This window comes from Pleurodeles waltl, chromosome 7 (assembly GCF_031143425.1).
Source record: "Pleurodeles waltl isolate 20211129_DDA chromosome 7, aPleWal1.hap1.20221129, whole genome shotgun sequence".
Classification (NCBI taxonomy): Eukaryota; Metazoa; Chordata; class Amphibia; order Caudata; family Salamandridae; genus Pleurodeles; species Pleurodeles waltl.
Window position 1 is genome coordinate 126,664,726 of NC_090446.1, and position 16,741 is coordinate 126,681,466.

Below are 16,741 nucleotides of genomic sequence, written 5' to 3' on the forward strand. Positions count from 1 at the left end.
CCACTGGGCTAGCCCAGGGGCTGTCAGAGTGCTCAATTACTCCCAATTCCAGCATCTTGTGGACTTCCACCTTGATGCTTTCCTTAACTTGATCAGACTGTCTGAATATTTTGTTTTTGACAGGCATGCTGTCTCCTGTGTCCACATCATGAGTACACAGGTGGGTCTGACCAGGGGTTAGGGAAAAGAGCTCAGCAAACTGCTGCAGGACTTTCCTACAGTCAGATTGCTGTTGGCCAGAGAGGGTGTCTGAATAGATCACTCCATCTACTGAGCCATCATTAGGGTTTGATGACAGAAGATCAGGGAGAGGCTCACTCTCAGCTTCCTGATCCTCATCTGTTATCATTAACAGATTCACATCAGCCCTGTCATGGAAGAGCTTGAGGCGGTTCACATGGATCACCCTCTTGGGGCTCCTGCTTGTGCCCAGGTCCACCAGGTAGGTGACCTGACTCTTCCTCTCTAGCACTGGGTAAGGGCCACTCCATTTGTCCTGAAGTTCCCTGGGAGCCGCAGGCTCCAAAACCCAGACTTTCTGCCCTGTTTGAAATTCAACCAGTGCAGCCTTTTGGTCATACCAAAACTTCTGGAGGTGTTGGCTAGCCTCAAGGTTTTTACTTGCCTTTTCCATGTACTCTGCCATCCTTGAGCGAAGGCCGAGTACATAGTCCACTATGTCTTGTTTAGGCTCATGAAGAGGTCTCTCCCAGCCTTCTTTCACAAGAGCTAGTGGTCCCATTACAGGGTGGCCAAACAGAAGTTCAAAGGATGAGAATCCTACTCCCTTCTGAGGCACCTCTGTAAGCGAAGAGCAGACATGGCGGCAGGAGGACATCCCATCTCCTTTTGAGTTTTTCTGGGAGCCCCATGATCTTGCCCTTTAATGTCTTGTTGAATCTCTCAACAAGGCCATTAGTTTGTGGATGATGGGGTGTAGTGAATTTATAAGTCACTCCACACTCATTCCACATGTGTTTCAGGTATGCTGACATGAAGTTGGTACCTCTGTCAGACACCACCTCCTTAGGGGAGCCCACTCTGGTAAAGATACCAATGAGGGCTTGGCTACTGCAGGGGCAGTAGTCGACCTAAGGGGAATAGCTTCAGGATACTTAGTAGCATGATCCACTACTACTAGGATGTACATATTTCCTGAGGCTGTGGGAGGTTCAAGTGGACCCACTATGTCCACACCCACTCTTTCAAAGGGGACCCCCACCACTGGAAATGGAATGAGGGGGGCCTTTGGATGTCCACCTGTCTTACCACTGGCTTGACAGGTGGTACAGGAGACAGAAAACTCCTTAACTTTCTGGGACATGTTGGGCCAGTAGAAGTGGTTGACTAGTCTCTCCCACGTCTTGGTTTGTCCCAAATGCCCAGCAAGGGGAATATCATGGGCTAAGGTCAGTATGAACTCTCTGAACTCCTGAGGCACTACCACTCTCCTAGTGGCACCAGGTTTGGGATCCCTTGCCTCAGTGTACAGGAGCCCATCTTCCCAATAGACCCTATGTGTTCCAGTTTTCTTGCCATTGGACTCTTCAGCAGCTTGCTGCCTAAGGCCTTCAAGAGAGGGACAGGTTTCTTGCCCCTTACACAACTGCTCCCTTGAGGGTCCCCCTGGGCCTAAGAGCTCAACCTGATAAGGTTCTAACTCCATAGGCTCAGTTCCCTCAGAGGGCAGAACTTCTTCCTGAGAAGAGAGGTTCTCTTTTTGTTGTTGTGTTGCAGCTGGTTTCCCAGCTGGCTTTCCTTTTCTCTTGGTAGGCTGGGCCCTTTTTCCAGACTCCAGCTCTACTCTTTCACCCTGAGCCTTGCACTGTGCCCTTGTCTTGACACACACCAGTTCAGGGATACCCAGCATGGCTGCATGGGTTTTCAGTTCTACACTCCAGGTCATTTCCAAGCAAACAGTCTACTGGGATATTTGAGGAGACCACCACCTGTTTCAGGCCATTGATCCCTCCCCACTCTAAAGTTACCATAGCCATGGGATGTACTTTAGTCTGATTGTCAGCGTTGGTGACTGGATAAGTTTGTCCAGCCAGATATTGACCAGGGGAAACCAGTTTCTCTGTCACCATGGTGACACTGGCACCTGTATCCCTCAGGCCTTCTACACTTGTCCCATTAATTAAGAGCTGCTGCCTGTATTTTTGCATGTTAGGGGGCCAGGCAGCTAGTGTGGCTAAATCCACCCCACCCTCAGAGACTAATGTAGCTTCAGTGTGACACCTGATTTGCTCTGGGCACACTGTTGATCCCACTTGGAGACTAGCCATTCCAGTGTTAGCTGGAGTGGAGTTAGAAGTGGCAGTTTTCTTGGGACAGGCCTTGTCTCCAGTTTGGTGTCCAGGCTGATTACAGCTACGACACCAGGCCTTTTTGGGATCAAAGTTTTTACCCTTGTACCCAAAATTGGTTTGTGAAGAGGCTCTGGGCCCACCCTCCTGTGCAGGTTTTTGGGGGCCTGTAGAAGACTCTTTACTATTTTTGTTTTTGGATGTCTCAACACTCTTCCCCTGGGGAGGCTTTGTGACCCCTTTCTTTTGGTCACCCCCTGTGGAAGTCTTGGTCACCCTAGTCTTGACCCAATGGTCCGCCTTCTTTCCCAATTCTTGGGGAGAAATTGGTCCTAGGTCTACCAGATGCTGATGCAGTTTATCATTGAAACAATTACTTAACAGGTGTTCTTTCACAAATAAATTGTACAGCCCATCATAATTATTTACACCACTGCCTTGAATCCAACCATCCAGTGTTTTCACTGAGTAGTCTACAAAATCAACCCAGGTCTGGCTCAAGGTTTTTTGAGCCCCCCTGAATCTAATTCTATACTCCTCAGTGGAGAATCCAAAGCCCTCAATCAGGGTTCCCTTCATGAGGTCATAAGATTCTGCATCTTTTCCAGAGAGTGTGAGGAGTCTATCCCTACACTTTCCAGTGAACATTTCCCAAAGGAGAGCACCCCAGTGAGATCTGTTAACTTTTCTGGTTACACAAGCCCTCTCAAAAGCTATGAACCATTTGGTGATGTCATCACCATCTTCATATTTAGTTACAATCCCTTTAGGGATTTTCAACATGTCAGGAGAATCTCTGACCCTAGTTATGTTGCTGCCACCATTGATGGGTCCTAGGCCCATCTCTTGTATTTCTCTTTCTATGGCTAGGATCTGTCTTTCCAAAGCCAATCTTTTGGCCATCCTGGCTAACTGGATGTCCTCTTCACTGGAGTTATCCTCAGTGATTTCAGAGAGGTTGGTCCCTCCTGTGAGGGAACCAGCATCCCTGACTATTATGTTTGGAGACAGGGCTTGAGAGGCCCTGTTCTCCCTAGTTAGGACTGGTAGGGGGGAATTTTCCTCCAAGTCACTATCTTCATCCTCTGTGTTGCCATCCTCAGAGGGGTTGGCCTTTTCAAACTCTGCCAAAAGCTCCTGGAGCTATAGTTTGGAAGGTCTGGGGCCAATTGTTATTTTCTTTATTTTACAGAGTGACCTTAGCTCTCATCTTAAGATGGAGGTAAGGGGTGGTGTCGAGTTCCACCACATTCACCTCTGTACTAGACATTATGCTTCTAAAAGTTGGAATACTTTTTAAGAATCTAAAACTAGTTCTAGGTTCTAATTCAAACTTTCACAAACTTTTAAACTCTAAAAGGAAATGCTAAACAAGGACTAACACAAGGCCCTACCAGGTCTTTTAAGAATTTAGAAAAATAGTTTAAATTGCAAAAATCAATTTCTAATGACAATTTTTGGAATTTGTCGTGTGATCAGGTATTTGCTGAGTAGTCCAGCAAATGCAAAGTCTTGTACCCCATCGCTGATCCACCAATGTAGGAAGTTGGCTCTGTATGCACTATTTCAAAGTAAGGAATAGTATGCACAGAGTCCAAGGGTTCCCCTTAGAGGTAAGATAGTGACAAAAAGAGATAATACTAATGCTCTATTTTGTGGTAGTGTGGTCGAGCAGTAGGCTTATCAAAGGAGTAGTGTTAAGCATTTGTTGTACATACACACAGGCAATAAATGAGGAACACACACTCAGAGACAATTCCAGCCAATAGGTTTTTGTATAGAAAAATATATTTTCTTAGTTTATTTTAAGAACCACAGGTTCAAATTCTACATGTAATATCTCATTTGAAAGGTATTGCAGGTAAGTACTTTAGGAACTTTGAATAATTACAGTAGCATATATACTTTTTACATAAAACACATTTAGCTGTTTTAAAAGTGGACACAGTGCAATTTTCACAGTTCCTGGGGGAGGTAAAGTATTGTTAGGTTTTGCAGGTAAGTAAACCCTCCTACGGGGTTAAGATTGGGGTCCAAGGTAGCCCACCGTTGGGGGTTCAGAGCAACCCCAAAGTCACCACACCAGCAGCTCAGGGCCGGTCAGGTGCAGAGTTCAAAGTGGTGCCCAAAACGCATAGGCTTCAATGGAGAGAAGGGGGTGCCCCGGTTCCAGTCTGCCAGCAGGTAAGTACCCGCGTCTTCGGAGGGCAGACCAGGGGGGTTTTGTAGGGCACCGGGGGGGGACACAAGTCCACACAAAAAGTACACCCTCAGCAGCGCGGGGGCAGCCGGGTGCAGTGTGCAAACAAGCATCGGGTTTCCAATGGGAGTCAATGGGAGACCAAGGGGTCTCTTCAGCGGTGCAGGCAGGCAAGGGGGGGGCTCCTCGGGGTAGCCACCACCTGGGCAAGGGAGAGGGCCTCCTGGGGGTCACTCCTGCACTGGAGTTCCGATCCTTCAGGTGCTGGGGGCTGCGGGTGCAGGGTCTTTTCCAGCTGTCGGGTTTTTAGAGTCAGGCAGTCGCGGTCAGGGGGAGCCTGGGGATTCCCTCTGCAGGCGTCGCTGTGGGGGCTCAGGGGGGACAACTTTGGTTACTCACAGTGTCTGAGTCGCCGGAGGGTCCTCCCTGAGGTGTTGGTTCTCCACCAGTCGAGTCGGGGTCGCCGGGTGCAGTGTTGCAAGTCTCACGCTTCTTGCGGGGATTGCAGGGGTCTTTAAATCTGCTCCTCTGAAACAAAGTTGCAGTCTTTTTGGAACAGGGCCGCTGTCCTCTGGAGTTTCTTGTTCCTCTTGAAGCAGGGCAGTCCTCTGAGGATTCAGAGGTCGCTGGTCCTGGAGAAAGCGTTGCTGTAGCAGGTTTCTTTAGAAGGCAGGAGACAGGCCGGTAGGACTGGGGCCAAAGCAGTTGGTGTCTTCTTTCTTCTTCTGCAGGGATTTTCAGTTCAGCAGTCTTCTTCTTCGGTAAGTTGCAGGAATCTAAATTCTTAGGTTCAGGGGAGCCCTTAAATACTAAATTTAAGGGCGTGTTTAGGTCTGGGGGTTAGTAGCCAATGGCTACTAGCCCTGAGGGTGGGTACACCCTCTTTGTGCCTCCTCCCAAGGGGAGGGGGTCACATTCCTATCCCTATTGGGGGAATCCTCCATCTGCAAGATGGAGGATTTCTAAAAGTTAGAGTCACTTCAGCTCAGGACACCGTAGGGGCTGTCCTGACTGGCCAGTGACTCCTCCTTGTTATTCTCATTATCTCCACCGGCCTTGCTGCCAAAAGTGGGGCCGTGGCCGGAGGGGGCGGGCAACTCCACTAGCTGGAGTGCCCTGCGGTGCTGGAACAAAGGGGGTAAGCCTTTGAGGCTCACCGCCAGGTGTTACAGCTCCTGCCTGGGGGAGGTGATAGCATCTCCACCCAGTGCAAGCTTTGTTACTGGCCACAGAGTGACAAAGGCACTCTCCCCATGTGGCCAGCAACATGTCTCGAGTGTGGCAGGCTGCTAGAACCAGTCAGCCTACACGGGTAGTTGGTTTAAGTTTCAGGGGGCACCTCTAAGGTGCCCTCTGGGGTGTATTTTACAATAACATGTACACTGGCATCAGTGTGCATTTATTGTGCTGAGAAGTTTGATACCAAACTTCCCAGTTTTCAGTGTAGCCATTATGGTGCTGTGGAGTTCGTGTTTGACAGACTCCCAGACCATATACTCGTATGGCTACCCTGCACATACAATGTCTAAGGTTTTGCTTAGACACTGTAGGGGCACAGTGCTCATGCACTGGTGCCCTCACCTATGGTATAGTGCACCCTGCCTTAGGGCTGTAAGGCCTGCTAGAGGGGTGACTTATCTATACTGCATAGGCAGTGTGAGGTTGGCATGGCACCCTGAGGGGAGTGCCATGTCGACTTACTCGTTTTGTTCTCACCAGCCCACACAAGCTGGCAAGCAGTGTGTCTGTGCTGAGTGAGGGGTCCCCAGGGTGGCATAAGCTATGCTGCAGCCCTTAGAGACCTTCCCTGGCATCAGGGCCCTTGGTACCAGGGGTACCAGTTACAAGGGACTTACCTGGATGCCAGGGTGTGCCAATTGTGTAAAACAAAAGTACAGGTTAGGGAAAGAACACTGGTGCTGGGGCCTGGTTAGCAGGCCTCAGCACACTTTCAAATCAAAACATAGCATCAGCAAAGGCAAAAAGTCAGGGGGTAACCATGCCAATGAGGCATTTCCTTACAATCTACATGTGTAAATTTACCTTTGTGAATAGGACCCTTCATGTTTTGTATGAATTATAACTTCATGTAAAAAAAATCTATTATATGTTATCCTCTTAGTAAAGGACATGCTCTATGAACACAAGTGTTACCAAGGGATACTGGACTTACGATTTAACTACACGTTTCCATTCATTACCTTGTTCATTGTTTTGTGTAATATCAGCAGGTATGTTAATAGCTCTAGAGTCTTTTCCACTGCAAAGAAAACTGTTTTTGTTTGTGTTTCTCTGAGAATGTCCTATTAACATAAGTTTTAGAGGAATTTTAAGGTGATCCGTTTTACTTAAGTCACACACTGAAGCCTAGATTGTGTTTCCTCTAGGCATACTAGGCCTGTAAGTGTATTTCTGTGCATTTTTTCACTACTTTATCCTTTATTTTAAACACTTCCCTATTTTGCCCATCTCCCAGCCCCCCATATAATCTTGCTGTTCTATCTGGTTTATGAATATTGATGAAGATCCCATGACAGAGAAGGAAATGTTTTATATACGCGTACCCCAAGTTCTCCATCTTGAGTATCTCTATTTAGTTCATATCAAAGCCCCCCGCCTGCATAGCCAGGAGAAGGTGCATTAACATATTGATTTAGATCATGGCACTTACTCGGGGCCAACTTTCTTGCAACAATATGCATCGTTTTGCACTGCGAGCAGCCTCAGCCATTGCACAGCAAAGATTTTAGGAATCATTCCCTGCGCACATCGAGTCACAAACCGACAGCCTCAGGAATGGGCTCTGGGTTAGTTGCGCACAATAGCGAATGCTGGGACCAAGGCCTACATCAGCATTAAATATGGCTATCTGCCAGCATTGCACCCCTGTATCTTCAAGAGGAAATAGTCACGGTACTATAAAGAGGAGCCCATTGCAAATGGGACTTATGTGAAATGTGCAGTGGTCCATTGTACCGCAGTCCACTCTTCCTAGGAGGAGGTCACAAAAAATAATCTTGAGCGATTATCACCCTTTAGCTGTCCCTTCCCTTAGTGACTCATAAGGACTTGCAGTGTTGGAAGTGTGATTCGTAGTGGCAGCTGTGCATGTTGTGTATTGTGAATCGCATTTGGAAAGTAGCAGGGCTGGCTGTGTGACTCCAAATACCTTTGTGAACTGGGGCACTTATCACTTGCTTTCCCGTGTGTCAAAATGGAACGACAGAGGCTATCACTGCACTGCATTTTGGGATGCTGCAGTAGCTTAATGTCTTAAAGGGGCATAATCAAATTTAAGTTTAGTTTCCTAGTATTTCTAGAAACTAAACTAGTGTTTTACCTGGTAAATGGGTAATCTTTCCTTATAATTTTAACTGCAATTACTTTTTGAAAGATATTTTTGTTCTTTGAAGCAAGCTTGTTTTAGATCTTGTGCCAGGGTGGATGTGTTCAATGTGTAGGAATTTAATGAAGAAACGTATGCATGGGGGTTAAGATTACAGGTATCCAGTTTGTCATTTCACCTCTGTGGCATGGTGGACCATGATCACAGAGGCATTTGTAGGTTAGACATTTTACAAGTCCCTGGAATGTTATTTACTCTTGTGCACCTGAATTATGTATCACTGCTATACCTTCTGGAGCACTTTCCTGAATAAGAACAATTTGAAATGTATATAAAAATATCCAGGAATGTCACATTCCGAATAGCCTAAATGATTAATAACTATTTAATTACAAAAACTGTCCAAAGCTTTACACATGTCACGTGCCCTTGATATCCTGTCTCCTATTTGACCTCTGTGACCTATAGCCGATACCGCCCTCATCAGAATACTCCCACTTCGGCTGCACTCACTCGCTCTCGTTTTCTCTTTGCAGCACTTGAACAGCAGTGTGACGAGCACCGACGACGGGCCAAGGAACTGAAGAACAAATCCCAGCACCTGAACAACGTACTCATGACTTTAACACCAGTGAGCATGCCCGCACCTGCCAAGAGGCCCAGGCTCAGCAGAGCCACCTCCGGACCCGCCGCCATAACCTCGCAGCTCTCCAGCCAGTCAGCGCAGTACACCCTGGCTCAGGGGCTGCCAATCTCTCAGATCACCAACCTCCCTGTCAGTAAAGTCATGTCCTCCATTTCTTCATCCCTCCTCAGCAAGAGCTGCGGCCAGGTAAGCTCGCCAGCCTCCCCGTTAATGGGAGGATACACAGTGCTGGCAGCGCCTGGCTCCAGCTTCCCCAACACCCTAGAGTTCCACCCAGATGCTTCCAACCTCGCAGTGCTGAGCACCGCAGCCATGCAGGACGGCAGCACGCTGGTTAAGGTGATGAGCCCCTACCAGCTGCTAAACCTGTCGGGACTTGGGACGACCTTTCAGAACATTTCACAGATTGCTTCTGCGGGAGGCACGATTGTGGCAATGCCTTGCAACTCCATTGATGGCACCATGACAATAGATGACCACACCGCAACTTTTGAGGTGACCACAATGGCAGAAGAGCAGGAACAGAAGTGAAACTGGAGCATCTTAGAACCAGGACTCACCCAGAAATGTCTTCCTCCAGGGCCAACAGTGTCGAAGTTGCCCTTTCTCCGTCTGTACGGAACAGTACAGTTTCCTCGAAGGAGCCAAGCGAGGCCAGGCTTTCAGGTGGAATGGCAAAAATGGGGAAGGAGGGAGAGGAACCAAAGAGCAAGGACAATGCAGTCAAAGGAGCAAGACTAGCAGACAGGCTTGTGAAAAGTCTACTTTCAGTGTTTCCTCCACTGTCGACTTCATTTTCAACTGTGGCTGGTTCTTCGCTCTATGTTCTGTCTATGCATGCCTTCAGATGAGACCTCGCATAAGAAGAAGGAGTTATTATGGTAATTTTTTTGAAATACAAAAGAAAGGTTGAAGTGAAAACTATGCATTAGTACGGGACAACGAGGCCTTAATGTGAACGGTGCCTTGAATACTGGACTTTCATGGTTTAGACAAGGGGTGGTAGGCAGTCGAGTCATATGAATGGTTGGGGAAGGGCAGCTTGGCGTTGCAGCCTGGGTGGGGATGCATTTATCGTTGAAGCAGATAGGGAGGTTGAAAGCAATGGCTTGCCAGGTGGCGCGGTTGAGCTGGGGCAGTGGATGCTGAAGCTGCACATCGAGGATGTGGAAATATTAAAAGAATATGAGAAAGGGATGTGGGGAAGATGAAGGAAGCTCTGCATGGATGCAACATCAAGAAGGAAGAGCGAGTGGTGTGTGACAGAAGGGTGTGAAAGTTGGTTGCAAAAAGAAATACTGTGATTTGTGCACAGATGTGAGCAAGGGGCGACTATCCAATGGTGCAGTTCGATGCTTGAGATCTTTGAAGTAAGGTAGCCTTCTACTAAGGAGATAAGTGAAAGCCTTTTCACTAGCAACCAAACATATTCTGCATTAAGGCGAGGGCAAGAAAGCAGGTTCAGGACTGCAGATAGGGAAGTAAGGACCACTCAAGGATAAAATGAGAGCACACAGAATGGTTGAAGGATAAAATGACTGCAGTCTGTACTTGGTTGAGGCGAAGGAAGGCAGAATCTGGTCTCAAGTAATGACAGAAATGGGAAACCTCATGCTCAGGTGATTGGAAGCAAAGAACAGACTTCCAGCTCTGTGAAACAGAGCCACTGTATTTATTCTGTGTATAGTTTTTTGTTTGTTCGTTTGGTTTTATACTTTTGGTCTCTTCGAGGCATGCTGCATTTAAACGTGCTGCTCTTGTGGGGGGAAACTCTAAATGAAAGTGGGCTGAGCCCGGGTACTGGGAAGCATGGCATTACCACATTACATGCAGACTTCATATGGCAGCGTGGCTCAGAACAACAAAATCGGCTCATTGGGCCCAGAGTAGAGCAAGACACAGCAGAGTAGGGTTTGGTTGGTAACAGGAACCAGGAGTGTGGTGCAGAGCTGGCAAATGTGTACGGCAATGTAGAATTAAGTTTAGAGTTGGGTAGTGTAATGAAGTTTTGGTGGGCAATTGGTCGGACTACACAAGGTGAGTTCTTATGTGGCTGTGTGCGATTTGATACTCAGTTGTTATTTAAGAAACACAGCGGCAAAGTCTCCTTCGCACCTGGGAGCCTTCCGTGTGGTGTAGTAGTGTCAGCTGTCTGTGGAACTGTAGGACGGAATTGTTCACTGATAACTGGAGTAGTACTTGCTAACTTTGAGACCAGGGCCGAGCTGTTTGTTGAGTATGCTAATGTGAGGCCAACCTCTTAGTGGTTGGTGCACATCTGGGTACAGCAATGTACGACTGAATCAGCAGTTCGATACAAAAGGCTTGGACCACGTTGAAGGCACCACAGTTGGGAAGATGAGCACTTGAGATGCAGCCCCCCAGTGCAGAGGGTGGTGATGGCGGCGGTAGGCCGCAGAAGCTTTAGCATCTGAGCGCATCAGTTTGAACAGATCTGCTGACCGCCGAGGTTTTGTGACTGGCGCACGGACAATGAACCGGGATTAATTGTTTGTTTGCTTTGCAATCCCGCTCACCTGGGCTGTTTGTGTTTAGGAACTCTCTTCGTTTACTTTCATCTTTTTGACCTTATCCCGTGCACATGCTGCTGGAAAAAAACATTAGTTGCACAAAAATAAAGCAAGGCAGTAGCTAATTATGTCCGTTGTCTGTTTCATTATTAATAAAATGCCGATTGATTTGACTAATATTAGCCCAATAATCACAGTCCCAGTGCACTTGCCCACGATTTGCGGAGGGAAGACTAGAGTGTTCAGGTTATTCCCGTCAAGGTCATTCACGTATATTCCCGTCAAGGTCATTCACGTAACCTGCGCTTATCACTCTGTTCATAGCACTCTTTATGAAGATATTTTCACGTTCCCTCAAAAAAGACATAAAAAGAATGTTACTCTGTTTACATATGACAAATTCTGGGTAACTGTGTTGGCCTTCTCAAAACAAAACCTGTAACTTTAAAAGTTTTGAGGTCTGATGTATGAAACACTTTGTGCTGGCAAACCCTGCAATTCACAAAATGACAGATTTTGCCACAGCAGTGTTTTGAGATGTACTTCGCCACGTTTGCAAGTGATAAAAGCGTTTCCAACTTGCTAACAGGGTAGTGTAACCCTTTCCAAATACAATTATGTGTGTTCCTGAAAGGGACATCCCCTCCTAAATGGAAGTTGTAACGAAATGTACCATAATTGTGGCTGCTCGGCCATCGACCTCCAAATTGGGAATGGTAACTCGAATAGTATCAACCAGCGTCAGGGTGAGCCGAGAGAAGCTCAGAGGAGCACCCCATGCACCCTCCTTCTTCCCTGTATGTTAATATTTTCAAAGGGTTGTATGTCGGAACGACGCCTGCCGGAACAACGAATGCCAGAACAACGAGGTCGGAACAACGACCTTGTTGTTACCACTAATGCCTTTACCACGAATGCCTTAACAACGATTTTTCGTTGTAAAGGCATTCCTGGTAAAGGCATTAGTGGTAGGCATCCATTGTTCCTGCATGCTTCTCCTCTGGCCCCCCACCCCTAAAAATTACCACGACCCCCCCCTAAAACCACACCAACCCCCCACCCTTGCCCCTAAAACTACCCCGCCCCGCCCCTAAAACTGACCCCCACCCTACCCCCAAAACCTAAAACAATCCCAACCCCCACCCCATCCCTGAAACCTATAGTACCCCCACCACTAAAACTACTCCGAGCCCCCCACCCTGCCCCTAAACCTAAACCCCCAACCCACCCCTAAAACCCCAACCCCCCACCCCGCCCCTAAAACTGACCCCCACTCTACCCCCAAAACCTAAAACAACCCCCTCCCAATCCCTGAAACCTAAAGTACCCCAACCCCCACCCCTAAAACTACTCCGAGCCCCCCACTCTGCCCCTAAACCTCAACCCCCTACCCCGCCCCTAAAATTACCCGACCCCCACCCCTAAAACCCCAACCCCCGCCCCTAAACCAGAAAATACCCCGACCCCACCACCCCGGCCCTAAACCTGAAACCTAAAGTACCCCAACCCCCACCCCTAAAACTACTCCGAGCCCCCCACCCTGCCCCTAAACCCCCCCCAGCCCCCACCCCGCCCCTAAAATTACCCGACCCCAACCCACCCCTAAAACCTAAAACCCCAACCCCCCACCCCGCCCATAAAACTGACCCCACCCTACCCCCAAAACCTAAAACAACCCCAACCCCCACCCCATCCCTGAAACCTAAAGTACCCCAACCCCCACCCCTAAAACTACTCCGAGCCCCACACCCTGCCCCTAAACCTAAACCCCCCAACCCCCTTCCCCGCCCCTAAAATTACCCGACCCCCAACCCACCCCTAAAACCTAAAACCCCCGCCCCTAAACCAGAAAATACCCCGACCCCACCCCTGCCCCTAAACCAGAAAATACCCCGACCCCCCAACCCTGGCCCTAAACCTAAAACCCCGACCCCCCACCCCGCCCCCCAAACAGAAAATACCCCGACCCCTCACCCCCGGCCCTAAAACTTAAACCCCGACCCCCCACCCCTAAAACAGAAAATACCCCGACCCCCCACCCCCGGCCCTAAAACTTAAACCCCAACCCCCCACCCCCGCCCCACTTACCTGAATCGTCGCCTCGTCGCGTCGTCCTCCTCAGCCGACTCCCTTGTTTGTGCCTTAACCACGCATGTGCGTTGTTCAGCACATGCGTGGTTAAGGCACAAAATAACGAAGTTGTGGTTAAGGAAAGCGGTGTTCCGCTTTCGTTAACCAGGACTTCGTTGTTCGGGAGTCGGCCTTAAGGCCGTTTACCTTTTCAAAGCAGTACTTGTCCCCTTGAGGGACATCTGCTGCTTTTAAAAACATTGACATACAGAGAATGCATGTAAGAGTATAGAACTCTGGTATTCTTTACTAAATACAGCCTTGCCTCATTAGTGTTCAAGTGGCAGGAGTTTTTGCAATACTCTATTACTATCCACTTTGCGATGCAACTGATCAGTACATAAGTCACATTGCAAAACGAAGAAACAGTTTGCAGACCAGTTCAGACCCTTGTAGCTCAAATAAGAGGATCCCATGCGGTGCCTAGGCCTGCCTTCTAACCACGCATCATCCGCCATGCCCACCAAATTCCTACTTTTTTTATCCACGGGATGGATACTAAATTGACATTCTATATAAACATCACATTTTGTTGGATGATATATTCTTCTTTGGTGTCTGCACTTCCTGGAAGGGTGATTTTTCAATTTGAAGGTTTGGAGTAAGCCAAAACTTTATTTTTCTCTCTCTCTCTCTCTCTCTCTCTCTCTCTATATATATATATATATATATATATATATATATATATATATATATATATATATATTACATATGTATTGGCTTTGGGTCGGCTTCCTTCAGTTGTTGGCCTCTTTAGCTCAGGACGCTTCAGTGACTGGCTTCAGACATTGTCAGTCAGCTCTTGGAACAGCCCACAGAAGTATTTTAGTCTCACCTTTCCATTGGCTGTTTGAATCCTCCAGACTCTACTAAGATGTATAAAGGGAATATTATAAATCCGACAAGTAGTGTCAATTCTCACTTTTTGTCACATATATTTTATTCCTAAATCAATCCTTTTTATTTTTTTTCACTGTAGCATCCATTTTCCAGATGCTCTTGTAGGTGCTTAAGAATGCGGCTCCCGCAGTCTACCTCTTCTCCATCCAAATGTGCTGCCCGTCTTGGAACAATATTGTACATAGTTAATCGCTGTTCTGCCATTTCAAGATGGACGCCACAATTTGTTGAGTGACAATGGTGAATCTGTGCTCCCTGGAGGGAGTGGGGACAACAGTATCTGGCAGGGCCATCAAATAGTCTCATTAAATCCTACACTGGGAATAAGGTTATCTCAAAGAAATTATGCATTGCATTTCAAACCGGTAAACAACAAGCAGTGATACTCTTTCATCCAGACTACCGTAAATTATGTGCCAGAGCAAGCAATAGAACAGTGTGTGTTTTATTTAAGGACACATAATTCTGGGGAAGGAAGCTGAGTTAACTCAGTGTTCAAGGAACAGAACCAGCAGTGTTTGAAGAAGAGTGAGCCTTTATGGGCTGTGTGTGGTTCAATGCAGAATACAGTAAATCCCACAGATCATGGCAATATGCATGTTCCCCTTATGGTTCAAGTAACGTATGTCAGTCTACAGAAATAAAAGTTCTGCTGTGTAAAGTTTTATTCCATGCTCTTCACAGCATTTTAGCCACTTAAGTGAAAGGGATGTGATGTTCAAGTTCTCGCACTGCCTTCAGAATATGTAGAAAGTAAACATCATATCCTTCCAATAATGGCTGTGAAACCCTCTAGTTGTCACACCTGCAGGCATCCCTTTATAGGCCCCATCTCGGGATACGGGTGAATAGTTCTGAAATCCTCACTTCTTAAGAGAAAGTAGGAGCCGTTCGACTCCCTCTCGCTTCACTGTGCGTGGTGCTTAGAGATAAAGCTTAGTCCCTCAAGCACTGATCCCATTGGGATGGATACTACTGGAAAGGGGAGGTTCTGCCCTTTTCAGTGATACCTCCCTGTAGATCCCTGGATGAGGACATCCCCAAACACGGAACCATGGTCTAAACACCAGGGAGTTGAAAGGGGAAGCGCTCCCCAAGGCATTGGCAGTTATCCATCCAGCTAGGCCCTCAACAGTCTTTCTGCCCAAGGAGGGGGGCATGTTAGGGTCTACACTCCTAAACTACTCACTCCAGGAATGCAGAAAGCCTACTAGACACCAGAGATTTCTTTAACATATAAAAAAGAATGGGGTGATGGCTAGCCCAGCCTTGCTTTCTCATGGGCCCCCATTCCTGAAGCACATAGAGATTTTCTACCACCTTACACACGGTATAGGGGGGTCTGCCCTCCTGTGAAAGGTGTAAAGCACACTAGACACCATGAATTGACTTTTTTTGTATTTCGTTTTTAAAGAATAGGGTGGTGGCCTAACTAAGCTGTTACTGAACTGTATGCAACAACCCTGGAACAAGAGCAGGCTTTCTGCTTCCCCCCACCCCCGAAGATTACTCCCATTGTACATTCCTTAAGGGGGTAGAAGATGCAATAGACATTAGGGGCCATATTACAGAAGGTGTCCAGCAGTCCAACAGACATCTGCATGCATTTAGCATGTTCGGTGGGCACTTTGGGATTATAGAATGCCTGTGGATGGTTTGGTTGTGTCTTCTATAATATGGTTCACCATGGCATATATCTTGCACAGGCACAATCACAAGGGGACGTTCGCTCATTTGCATGGAAGGTTAGCAACTTGCAAATGAGGGAATGTTGGATCCATGCCAGAATACAGATGCAGGTACATGGGCACAAAATCTGTCAGAAATCGCACTGACTGTATTTCAGTCCCAGGGGTAGACAGAATCAAGGATTTGCCTCCTCTCTGTAGATCCATGTGTCAAAGCTGCGACCAAAGAAATGCCAATTTCTTCTCAATTGCCATGGGGATTGGCTGCAGGATTTGGGCTCCGGGTCATTCAGCATCCAAGTAACCCTACCACAACCTGGGTATTTCTGAAACGTACAGAGAATCCATGGGGTGTGGCATGCATGGATACCAGCATGTTATCTCACCTAGAATGTCTTATGAACATCACAAAAAGGCCTAACATAGTCAATTTCATCTCTCATCCCACAGTGGATGACTGCAACATTTCAGCACAGGTCCACCGGCACCCAGGGAACCATACCAACCTTCGGTACTTCTCAAACCTGGAGACGCTTGGGAATCAAGGGTGCATTAGCTTCCGTGAAACCAAAGTTTTTTTTACATAGAATTCCCTTTTATTGTTAAGTATATGCCCAAAGCACAAATTTCCTCGCATTTTCCAGTGGTCACAGCTGCAAAATTTCAATATGGGTTTGTCTGGCACCGGGTTCACCTTGGGCATTTATGAAATCTAGAGACCCAGTGGAATACTGGGTCATGTGGCTTGCTTGGATAGCAGCATGTTTTCTTTACCAGATGACCTGTGAGCCTCATAGAATGGATCTAAAGTACTATTATTCACTTATCTAAGTGACCGAAATCTCTGGCAATTCAATTCACACATTGCTAGGATGAAATTCAGTGGAAACCCCATGTTGTACGCACATTGGTTTTTGGGCCCTTTTCTGTTGTAGGCCATTGTAGGACGCTGGCCTGGTGTGTGGTGGGTACCTGAGGTACTTACACCTTA

At 47.4% G+C, this 16,741-nt stretch overlaps 1 protein-coding gene across 4 annotated transcripts in view; it reads left to right on the forward strand.

Annotated features, from left to right (window-relative positions):
- The window catches only part of GMEB2 (glucocorticoid modulatory element binding protein 2), a 136,640-nt gene extending 125,480 nt beyond the window's left edge, over positions 1–11,160 (forward strand). For all 4 annotated transcript variants that reach the window (XM_069243284.1, XM_069243282.1, XM_069243283.1 and 1 more), the window contains one exon: positions 8,392–11,160. In XM_069243284.1, coding sequence (XP_069099385.1) covers positions 8,392–9,032 — 641 coding nt within the window. In that variant the 3' untranslated portion in view covers positions 9,033–11,160. The remainder of the gene's footprint in view (positions 1–8,391) is intronic.
- Positions 11,161–16,741: the final 5,581 nt, after the last annotated feature.